The 10,968-nt window shown below is 62.9% G+C and overlaps 3 protein-coding genes across 3 annotated transcripts in view; all 3 read right to left on the reverse strand.

The window, feature by feature from the left end:
• The window catches only part of LOC107198756 (acrosin-like), a 5,778-nt gene extending 2,020 nt beyond the window's left edge, over positions 1-3,758 (reverse strand). The window contains exons 1-2 of the mRNA XM_033511516.1: positions 549-3,758; positions 9-352 (exon numbers count right to left, since the gene is read on the reverse strand). Coding sequence (XP_033367407.1) covers positions 9-352; positions 549-769 — 565 coding nt within the window. The 5' untranslated portion in view covers positions 770-3,758. The remainder of the gene's footprint in view (positions 1-8; positions 353-548) is intronic.
• Positions 3,759-3,875: 117 nt separating this feature from the next.
• ATP6V1F (ATPase H+ transporting V1 subunit F) lies at positions 3,876-5,603 on the reverse strand. Its single transcript, XM_015615973.2, has 2 exons — positions 5,269-5,603; positions 3,876-4,935 (listed from the first exon to the last, which is right to left on the reverse strand). The coding sequence occupies exons 1-2, from the start codon at positions 5,424-5,426 to the stop codon at positions 4,734-4,736; spliced, it is 360 nt and encodes a 119-aa protein (XP_015471459.1). The 5' UTR covers positions 5,427-5,603; the 3' UTR covers positions 3,876-4,733.
• A 663-nt stretch (positions 5,604-6,266) lies between these two features.
• The window catches only part of FLNC (filamin C), a 27,825-nt gene continuing 23,123 nt past the window's right edge, over positions 6,267-10,968 (reverse strand). Inside the window, exons 38-45 of the mRNA XM_015615974.1 lie at positions 10,188-10,457; positions 9,661-9,798; positions 9,192-9,307; positions 8,564-8,693; positions 8,021-8,197; positions 7,569-7,787; positions 6,844-7,053; positions 6,267-6,512 (exon numbers count right to left, since the gene is read on the reverse strand). Of these exons, the coding sequence (XP_015471460.1) occupies positions 6,325-6,512; positions 6,844-7,053; positions 7,569-7,787; positions 8,021-8,197; positions 8,564-8,693; positions 9,192-9,307; positions 9,661-9,798; positions 10,188-10,457 (1,448 nt within the window). The 3' untranslated portion in view covers positions 6,267-6,324. The remainder of the gene's footprint in view (positions 6,513-6,843; positions 7,054-7,568; positions 7,788-8,020; positions 8,198-8,563; positions 8,694-9,191; positions 9,308-9,660; positions 9,799-10,187; positions 10,458-10,968) is intronic.

Here is a 10,968-nt window from a genome sequence, read left to right on the forward strand (position 1 = left end):
TCTGTGGCCAGTCCGTGTCCCCAGGGTGCCCAGCCTGTGTCCCTGGCATGCCCAGCTCTCCCCCAGGGCGCACATCCTGCATGGGAACTCACCTCTGGCAAAGTTCCAGCCGGCGATGTAGCAGGATTTCAGCTCCGAGACCCTGAGCGAGGCGTCGGGCACGCAGCCCAGCTGGATGTAGTCGCTGCACTCCACGGGCTGCTCCAGCTCCAGCAGGGCGATGTCATTCCTCGCCGTGGCAGGCACGTAGTGCCGGTGTACCAGGAGCCTCTGGATGTGTCTCACCGCAGCCTCAGGGCCCAGCTGACTCAGATCTATGGCCCCCAACACCACCTCCCACGTGGAGATGTCCCTAGAGAGCGGATGGAGACAGGGGTGACAGGGAGCGGAGCCACGGGCTGGCAGTGGCCCAGCATTTCCCTGCCTTCTGCTTCCCAAGGCGGACAGGGAAGCAGAGAGGAAAGAGCCGGGATGAAAGTGGCACGTGGTGCTGTCACCTGGGCACCTGGCTGTGCTCTGGGGACATCTCTGTCCCTGCTGTTTCTTACCCGCCCCTGGCGAAGCAGTGTGCGACCGTGAGGACCCACTGGGAGCTGAGGAGGACACCGGTGCACATGTGCCACGTGCCGTTCGCCCAGGTGGCCTGGATGCTGACAATGCCAGGCCAGGCCCCTGGCTGGACACTGGTGCCACCCATGACATGGGACGTGCCAGCAGCAGAAGCCACGGAGCCATAGTTGAGAACTGCAGAGCTGTGGTCAGAAGCCATGGGCCGGAGCCCACAGGTCCCGCTGGAAGCACAAAGCCATCACTGTTCAGCTCAGGGACAGCAGGGCCAGAGAGCCCCAAAGGGTATCTGTCCCCCGAGTTACGCCAGGGAAGTCCCCAAGTGTTCCTCCAGCCCCCTCACAGAGCCTGGGGCCACTGACCTGCAGGTGTCCCAGGTGCCTCCCACGGGCCAGGCCAGGGCCAGCAGGATGAGAACCCACAGAAAAGCCATTGGTGCCAGTGCAGGTGGCAGCAGCCAGAACCGAGGTGTCAACTCCAGTGCAGCCACCGCCACAGCACCCACAGCCTTTGTGGTGCTCACAGTGCCCCCGGCCCAGAGCCGCTGTCACAGAGGGGCTGGTTCTGTGTGCTGGGCATGGCAGGGAGCGGCAGCACAGTCATAGAGACATGGAATGGTCTGGGTGGAAGGGACTTTTAATGACCACCCAGTGCCGTCCCCGTCATGGGCAGGGCCACCTTCCACTGGCCCAGGCTGCTCCAAGCTCCGTCCAGCCTGGCCTTGGACAGGGGCAGCCACAGCTTCTCAGGGCAACCTCTGCCAGGGCCTGCCCACCCTCACAGTCAGAAATTCCTTCCCAACACCTAATCTAAATCTGCTCACCTTCAGCTTAGGGCCATTCTTCTTGTCCTATCACTACATGCTCTTGTCCAAAGTACCCCTCCAGCCTTCTTCTAAGCCCCCTTTAAGTACTGGAAGGGGCATCAAAGTCTCCCTGGAACCAGCTGTTCTCCAGGCTGACCAGCTGGAACTCTCTCAGCCTGTCATGCCCTTCTTCCCACCCTGAGTGAACATTTTAAATGTGGTGATCTTTACTGTAAAACAGCAGTGCTCTGCTAGTTCACCTACATTTTTCCCTCACACAACACAATCCAAGAGAATTTCCTGCTGCCCATGCTTTGGGATGAACCCAGGACAGGGGGTTCTGGGCTGGGTTGGATCCAGCCCCCCATCCACCAGCACCCCCAAGTCCTTCTCCCAGAGCTCCTCCATCTGCTCATCCCAAGTCTGGATTGATTCCAAAGGTTGCCCCAGGCGCAGCATCTGCACTTGATCTTGTCAAACCTCATGAGGTTCCCATGGGCCACCACTTGAGCCTGTCCAGATCCCTCAGGGAGAGACCTGCCCCACTCACCTTGGTGTCACCTGCAAACCTGCTGAGGGTGCCCTCCATCCCTTCATCCTTGTCATTATCAAAAACATTAAATTCTTCCTGCACATATGTGATCCCAGGTTCTCCCTTCTCCTCTGGATGGGACATCACAGGGGTGTTGGATGGAGTATGGCCAGCAGGTCAGGGGGGTGATCCTGCCCCTCTGTCCTGCCCAGGTGAGGTCACACCTGAACTGCTGTATTCAGTTCTGGGCTCCACAGCTCAGTCAGGAAAGACAAGGAACTGCTGGAGAGGGTCAAGGAGGCCACAAAGATGATTCAGGGTCTGGAGAATGCCTGTGATGAGGAGAGACTGCAGGAGCTTGGCCTGCTTAGTCTGGAGAAGGCTTTCATGCAGTGCATTTCTCTCCTGGATGGAAGGGTGCAACTCCACTGGTCTGTTTCTGCTTTGCACTCCCTGATAATCCTCAGCCTCTCCACCTCCTCTTTAAGATCCTCCACCTGTTTACACCACATGCAGAGTTGTTTCCACTGTCCTCCAGTAGTAACTGTAGGCTCAGACACTCCCTGCAGGCAGAGACCTGGACAGCTGTGTGTTTCTCCATGTTCTCTGTCTGGGTCTCCACGCTCCTGCCAGCAATGGCTTTTGTCAGTGTGTAAACTACTGCTGGGTCTAATCAAGTTGGACACGTGAAAAAAACAATCTCCACCTGAGGTGAGCTCACCTCCAGAGTCAGGAGGGTTACTGTGCTCTCCTACACACCCTGCTGAACTGCCATGCCGTGCCCTGCTGCTGCTCTGTGTCCCCTTTCTGGGTCACCTGCACTGTCTGGAGCCACTCTGACCTCCCACTCTGCTCCTGGCAATGCCCCCTCTGTGCCTGACTGGCTGCCAGAGCTCCTGGGTCCATGTGCAGCTTTGGACTGCTGCTCACGTGTCTCCACAAAGCTCTCACCTGAGGGGACTGCACCAATCCATACAAATATCTGACAGGGGATCCCAATCCTCACCATCTCCCACCAATCCCCACCATCTCCCCCAGGTTTGAGGACAGTGCCAGTGGTGCCTAGCGAGACAGAACAAGGAGTCAGGCCTTGAGCTCAGCATGAGGCAGAAATTCCGTCCATCATGGAAGGGGTAAGCCCTGGGACAGCTGCCTGGGGAGGGTGCACGGTGTCCCTCCAGAGACATCCCAACCCACCTGAGCAAGTGTCATCTGCTCCAGGCCACCCTGCATGGGCAGGGGTTAGGCTGGATCATCACTACAGGGCTCCTGCCACTCAGACTGTTCTGGGCTTCTGTGTGTGATACATGTGTGAGTGTGTGTGTGTGGTATTGAGACAGAGGGTCTAGAGGGTTTAGGATTTAACTGATTAAGGATATAGTTAACCTAAAAATGTGTATTGCCTTTTAGAATATGTTAGGCACAATAGAAATCACATACTGTGTCTGTAGCTGTGTGTGACACCAGTGTGACACTTGTGTATGTGACATCTGTTAAAACTGTGTCCACCTGTGCCCGCCCTTGCCCACCCACCAGTGCAAGTCCCGAGCACAGCCATCACCCAGGCCCCCCAGAGATGTGTGTTCCTTCTCAACCCTCCCCAAGCTTTGGGGACCCCCCAAGGCGTTACCCCTGTCCGCAGGGGCACAGCAGGGGCTGCTGAGAAGGTGCGGTGGGCCACGGGGACATGGAGGGGGGAGCAAACATGGGGGCAGGGCTGGGCAGATGGGGCCCCCAGGCCCTCAGACCATTGCCCCTCAGGCCCTGGGGATCACTGGGGGGGGGCAGGAGCTCATCCCTGCTGTGGCTGGGGTTATGGGGGGTCTCAGGGTGCTCCTGAGCCCTGAGCCTTCCACGTCTCTGTAGCCTGAGCCCCACTGTATGTCCCTGTGCCACATCCCCACGTCGCCCCATATTTCTGTCCCTCCCATGCCCCCATCCCCCACAGAGCAGAGCAGAGCAGACAATGAGTGGTGTCAGCACATGTTGGGGACACTGTCAGGGAGAAACACAGGGGACACGAGTGACACATGGGCACTGGGGGACAACAATAAATAACATTCCCCACAGGTTCTGCTGGGGTGAGGAGGCTGGGGAGGAGCTGGGGCAATGGTGACAAGGTCACAGTGACAACTCCCAGTGTCCTTGGGGTGCTCCTTTGCCCCCCCCAGGTGTCCCTCCCTGCCTACAGGCAGGATCTGGCAGGATTCAGCAGGATACGGTAGTGCCACTTCCCCATCGTGGGACAGGGCTGAGACATAGTCACGGGTCACACACAAGGCTCCCGTGGCTGCCCCAGGCACCCGCAGAGTTCCCGGTGTCACCCTCAGAGCCACGGGGCAACCACAGCTCCCCAGCACCCAGAGGACACCCTGGGAACCCTAGGGACCCCCCAGCAGCACTCGGGAATGGGGACTTGTGGAGTGAGGGCCCCCAGGCATAGGGCACAACTGCCCCAGGTGGGCTGGGGGCCCCTGTGTGGGTTTCCCTGGGCTGCAGACTCCCAGGCCCGGCTTGTGACCCCGTGGGGGCCCAGGGGCTGTTCTGGGGTACCAGGGAGGGCTATCACAGCTTGTCAAGTCTGAAGAAGTTAGGGGAGTGGTGGATGACTGTTTGAGGGTGCTGGGAAGGTACCAGGGACTGTCTGGGATTCCCTGCTGCCCGTCACCCGTGGCTGGGGGCAAAGAGGCCACGGGCACAGGGTGAAGAGGACAATTTGGGGGTGCTGCGGAGGTTTGCACATACTGGGGGTATCGGGGGAACTGTTTGGGGGAGCTTAGAGGGAGATTTGGGGGAGTGTCGGGAGGGGTTGGGGTATCCTGGGGGGCTCTATCGCAGCTCATCAGGTGCGAAGAGCCCCCGGGCGCGGCGCAGCACCGAGTCCCGGGCCGGGTCGTAGGGGTGGTCCTTGGAGGGGATCTCGAGCACCGCGGGCAGCGCCCGGGCATGGGCTGCGACTGCCGGCCGGATCTGCTCCGCCAGGGCCTGCGAGATCAGGATCATGCCCACGTCCTCCCGCGCCAGGAAACCCCTGCGAGCAGGGAGAAAAGGAGAGTGAGGGGACACGGGGGGGACACCAGCGAGGTGGGACGCGCTCCTCGGGGCCCCCTGGATCCCCTAAACACTCCCGGCACCCTGACCCGGGACTCCTGCGAGCTCTCTCTTCCCTCCAGGAACTCTGTGACCCCCCCGAGATCCCAAAACCTGCCGGGATCCTCCTCAGAGACCCCACTAGGGACTCACAAGACCACCACGGGGACCCCTCAGACACCTCCCTTACCTTTCTGAGCCCTCTGAGACACCCGCAGACCCCTCCTCACACCGCCCCGTGCCCTCCCGGGCCGCCGTCCCCCACCACACACACCGGAAGGTCTCCTCGATCTCAGCCAGGCTTGTTTCCTTCTCCACCACCAGGAAGTTGGGCCGCCGGTGCTTGTCCAGCTCCCCGATGCCGCCCAGAAGAAACCCGGTCACCGTGTCCTCGTCGCCCATCACCGCGATCAGCTTTCCGCGGCCCGCCATGCCCGGAGGCCGCCGGGTACGGAATCCACTGGGATGGCGGCCCCGGGGCCGCTGCCGGGACCCGGCGGGATCGGAACGCGCCGCCGGCAGCGGCTGACGGGATCAGGAGCGATCGGGAACGAGCGGAACCCGCCGCCGCTTCCGGGCTCCGCCGCCGCCGCGCGCCCGACCGGCCCCGCCCGCCGCTGCCCCGGCACCGCCGCGAGGCCCCGCCCACCCCGCGAGGTCCCGCCCACCGCCGCGAACCCCGCCCACCGCCGCGAACACCGCCCACCACCGCGAGGTCCCGCCCACCGCCGGGAGGCCCCGCCCACCGCCGCGGGAGGAGCCGCTCCCAGCGCCGGCCCCGCCCCGCGATCACGAGCATGCGCAGTGGGACGTGCCCTTGAGGGGACGCGGGGCGCTGCCCTGCACAGCGCCCCCTGGCGGGGCCGCACTGTGTGGGACCCCCTGAACGCCCCCGGGCCCCCCACAACAACTGCCGCTCTTCTGCCATGGAATCCCCCCTGGGCCCCCTCACGACTTGGCCATTCTACCCCAGACCCTCCCAAGCCACCTCCAGTGTCCTGTTCCAGACCCCACCATCTCAGACCAGGACCTCCTAATCCCATCCTGCAGCCCCCGGAATCCCCCCCGCCTCCCCCAGGACCAGGATATCCTGCTCTGGACCGCCCCGGGCCACATCATCCTGTCCCGGATCCCCAGAACCGCCCCCAGACACCCCAGAACTCCGCTGTCCTGCTCAGGATGGCCCTACACCTGGTGTCCTTCCCCGGAGTCCCCTTGGCACCCTCCCAGCCCCACTCTGCGGTATTTCCCCTGTCATCACTTGGACCACTCTTCCTCTCCCAGTGCTTTATTGATAGGCCTGGGACCCCCAGGGATCCCCGGGGGGGTCTCAGGCCGCAGTGACACGGAAGGGGCTCCCTGGGACGTCACGGTCACCCCAGCGCAGCAGCAGCACGTACTCGCCACGCTCCCGCACGCTGTAGGTCACCGTGTAGACACGGTTCCCCTCGTGCTTCACGTGCACCTCCTCACACGGGGCCTTGGGGCCGTGCACCCCCACCAGCAGCATGTTTGTGCCTGATGGAGGGACACAGGCAGGGTGTGAGAGCTTGAGACCACAGGGTCACCCCAAACTTCCTCCCCTGCATCCCAGACCCTCCATCAGACTCCCCCACTTACCCACCCCATCCCCTCCCAGGACCCACAGGCCCCATTTTCACCTACCCCATCCTTTCTCAAGACTCCCCCAGATTCTCTGAACACCCCACAGACCCACAGACTCTCCTCCAAGTCCTCAAAGGACTGCCCTAGGAGCTCCTGGACTGCCCTGCTGAGCCCCCATCTGCCCTTCCAAGTCCATGCCTCCTCCCAGCCACCCCAAGCCCCCAGGACCCCCAGGGCCCCTCACCGGCCTTGCTGCAGTCCACAGTGAAGTGGTTCTTGTGGCCCAGGCGGGCGGCTGCCAGCCCTGGCCCCCGGGCCACCACCTGCCCAGCATCCGACGGGGCTTTGGTGACACCCCCAAAGGCGGGGGGGCCCCGCGACCCTGCCCTCACCACCGGCTCCACCAGCACTGTCGAGGTCTCGTGCAGACTGTGCCCGCCTGACAGCCGTGGGCCTGGGGAATACCAGGGGAACATGGTCAGCCCCACCATGGGGACACCCCCATCACACCTTGCTGGGGGGATATGAGGACACTTTGGGGACAATCCCTCCTCCCTCTGGGACCCCCATCATGTCATCCTGGGGCTTCTACACCACATCATCCCCAGGATCCCTTGTCACCACCCTAGGAACCCCCCAACTCATGTCACCCTGAGGGACCTCCAGGATGACCCTCCTGCAACCCTCCACCATACCCATCATTGACCCCTTGTCACCCCACACTGGGGACCCCCACATTCTCCTGCCCTATCTCCCTTATCCATGCCCCCCATACCCGTGTCTACCCCCACCCCACCTGTACCAGTGACCTTGGCCTTGAAGAGGCCGCCCGTGATGTGGTGGGGGTCCCGGGATCCCCACTTCCCCCTCAGTTCCCTTGTCCCCACTAGTTCCCATGCTCCTCTTTGTCCCCATTCTCTGTCCCCACACCCATGTCCCTTCCCATCTTCAGGTCCCCCCCATTCGTACCAGTGACCTTGGCTTTGAAGGGGCTCCCCACGATGTGATGGGGGCCCCCATACTTGATGGAGATGAGGTAGTTGCCAGGGGCCATTGGGGTGTAGGTGACGCGGTGGCCCTCGGGGACCTCAGTACAGTCCAGCTCCACTTTGGAGGGTCCATCAATGGTGACAGCCAGTGCTCCTGCCCCTGCATTGGCTGTCTGCACCAGGAACTCTGAGGGCACCCCTGGGACACAGACATGGGGATGGCATCATGGAGGGGACACCAGGACACCACTGTGGTCACATGTGGTCACCCATGGCCACATTCCCATTATAGCAACTCCCATGGCCACATCTCCATCCTGGCTCTGTCCCCATCACCATTTCATGGTCATGTCTCTCCTGCCACCACCACAGCTGTTCCTCCATCCCCACCCTCCTCCCACAGCCATGTCCCTGTCTCCACAGCAGTGTCACCTGTGCGGCCACCCTCGAGGCCCGGCCCAAAGGCAGTGACGAGCCCAGGGTCCCCGGCCTGGCTCTGCTCGCCCACGCGGATGTTGAAGGGGCTCCCGGGCACGTGGCGCCCGTTGAAGCGCAGGTCGATGGAGTGGACTCCGTTCTCACGTGGCAGGAACCCCAGCGCGTACCGGTCTGGGGGGACACAGACATGTCACCGTGTCCTCGTGTCCCCATGTCCCCACAGCTCTGTTCCTGCCCAGCAGGAACCCCAGTGCATATCAGGGGGACACAGACATGTCCCCATATCCCTGTGTCCTGTGTCCCCATGTCCCCACACCCCCGTGTCCCCACACCCCACGCAAGGACCCCAGTGTGTACTAGACTGGGGGATGTCCTGTGTCACTCTGTCCCCATGTCCTATGTCCCCATGTACTCAATCCCCGTGTCTCCACATCAGATGTCCCCATGTCCTGTGCCCTGTGCCCACAACCCCACATCCGCAGGCCCGGTGTCCCAGTGTCCCCACGGTGTCCCCGTGGTGTCCCCATGTGCCCTCACCGCTGTCCAGCTCGGACACGTAACACTCCTCCACCACCCCTGCAGGCGTGTGCACTTTGGCATCGATGACGCCACGCGCCCCGTTCAGCTGCACGGCAAAGGACGCTGGCTGGTTCACTGCCACCGTCTCCTGTGGGGACACCACGGTGGCATCAGGGACATGGCGGGCAGGGGACATCATGAATGAGGCCAGCTGGTACACCCCAGGGGATGGGGGGACATGAGGGGGGTGGAGGACACAGTGGGGGGGGCAGGGGGACACCATGGGGCCCAAGGGTGACACAGGTGTGCAAGGTGGCCCAGGATTAACACAAGGGACACAGGGGTGGCACCAAGGACGGTGCCAATGGTAACAGGCGGGAGAGGTGGCTCCAGGGAATCCCAAGGGTGACAAAGGGGCGACACAGCGGTCCCAAAGGTGACATGAGGGAGGGAAAAAGAGGTGGCCCCAAGAATGACTGACAGGGAGGGAGGGAGGGATGAGTGCCCCAGAGGGCCCAAGGGTGCCACACAGGGCATCTCAAGCTTGCAATAGGGGCTCAGAGCGGTCCAGTTGTGCCCTGAGGACCCAGGGGCCATCTGTGAGCCCAGAGGTTCCCCAGGGTTTCACTGGGAGTGTCCCCAGTACCTGCAGGCTGGTGACAGTGAGGCGTCGGGCATCATCGGAGTGGGAGGCAACAGGGACAATAAAGGGGCTGTCAGGGATGTGCTCCTCGTTGAACTTGATGGACACCTCGTAGTCACCTGGGGGACACGGGACAGTCACGTGGGGAGCCCCCACATGGGGACAGCTTCCCTTGGAAACGCTCACATGTGGGGACACCCATGCACGGGGACACCACTCACAGAGACACCCTCCCCTGGGGACAGCTGTGCAGAGACACCTTTATCTGGGGACACCCTCCCTGGAGAACACCCTTAACCGGGACACCTTTGCATGTGTGTCCCTCCTCACAGGAGGCTGAGCACCCTGGGGGACATCAGGGGTGGTTGGGGGGGGGTTGGGGGTGATTTGGGGTGCATTGGGGGGAGCACCCTGGGGGACATCAGGGGTGGTTGGGGGGGGGTTGAGGCTGTAGGGGCACAGCCCCCCTCACCTGGCTCCTGCACCAGGTAGGAGACACCACAGGAGCCATCCTTGCGGTCCTCAAAGGAGATCTCGGCCTTGCTGGGCCCCTCAACAGCAATGGAGAGTCCCCCCGCGCCAGCCTCACGTGTCCAGATGCTGAACTCAGCTGGGGGGATCACCAGGGTCACCCTGGCTCTCAGTGGCACCCCAGGATGGTGACACCCAACACAGACCTGCACCCACGTCCCCGCAGCACCCAGACTCCCCAATAGCACCCACATCCCACCCATGGCACACAGACCACTGGTAACAGCTCCCCACTGCCCCCACACCCAGCTGTACCCAAATCCCATCACAGCACCCAGAGCTCCCAAATTTCACCAGCACCCCCCACACACGTAGCACCTACCCCCCATTGCAGCCCACACCCCCACAGCAGCCAGAGCCCCCCACATCCCCCCAAGAGCATCCACCCTGCATTGCCCTCACACCCCCCCAGTCACCCCCAGAGCCCCCAGGCCCCCGTCATCCCCCATTCCTGGCAGACCCCCGTACCTGGCGTCCCGGCCACGGCGCGCTGCAGCCCGGTGCCCCCTGCCCGCACCTTGTGGGCGCCACCCTCGCCCAGGGGCCCCACGGTGAACTGGAAGGGGCTCCCGGGCACGTGCTGCCCCCGGAACTTGACGCTGACGGTGTGGGCGCCCGTCTCCTGGGGCACGAAGCGCACGCTGTACACCCCCGCGCCCCCCGGCACCACCTCGGCCTCGCGCCGCTGCCCCGATGGGCTCAGCACCTGCGCCGACAGCTCCTGTGCTGATGCCTCACCTGCAGGCACACACCATGTCACCCTGCAGGCACCTGGGAACCCCAACATCACCCCACTGTCACCCCAGCACTGTGCCACCATGGCACCGCAGCACCCCATCACTATATGGCACGCTGTCATCCTGTCACCGGGGCACCTTGTCACCACATCACTCCACCATCCTATAACCCAGGTGTCCCTACACCCCGGCCCCTCCGCACCCTTTTCCTTATCACCGTGTCACTATGGCACCCCAGCACCTGTCACTGGGGCACTCCGTCACCCTGTCACCAGGGCAGTGTCATCCTGTCACCCCAGCATCCTGTCACCCTGATAACTGGGCACTGGGGTACCCCTTTGCCCCATCACCTTCCCACCATCATCCGAAGGGCTCCCTGGCACACGGCACCCTGCTACCCCACCACCAGGACACCCTTGTCACTGTCATCCCACCACCCTGCCGCCAGCGCGCCCCGATGCCCAAACACCCACCAGGGCACACGTGCAACCCCTGCTGGGTGCACCCACCCC

The sequence above is a fragment of the Parus major genome, unplaced genomic scaffold, assembly GCF_001522545.3.
Source record: "Parus major isolate Abel unplaced genomic scaffold, Parus_major1.1 Scaffold305, whole genome shotgun sequence".
Lineage (NCBI taxonomy): Eukaryota > Metazoa > Chordata > Aves > Passeriformes > Paridae > Parus > Parus major.

Bases quoted from the DNA above. Each gene is read 5' to 3' on its own strand.
- ATP6V1F (XM_015615973.2), bottom strand. From the start codon at position 5,426: ATGGCGGGCCGCGGAAAGCTGATCGCGGTGATGGGCGACGAGGACACG. The intron at 4,936-5,268 runs GTGTGTGTGGTG...CCCTGCTCGCAG, and splicing joins GAGATCGAGGAGACCTTCCG to GGGTTTCCTGGCGCGGGAGG.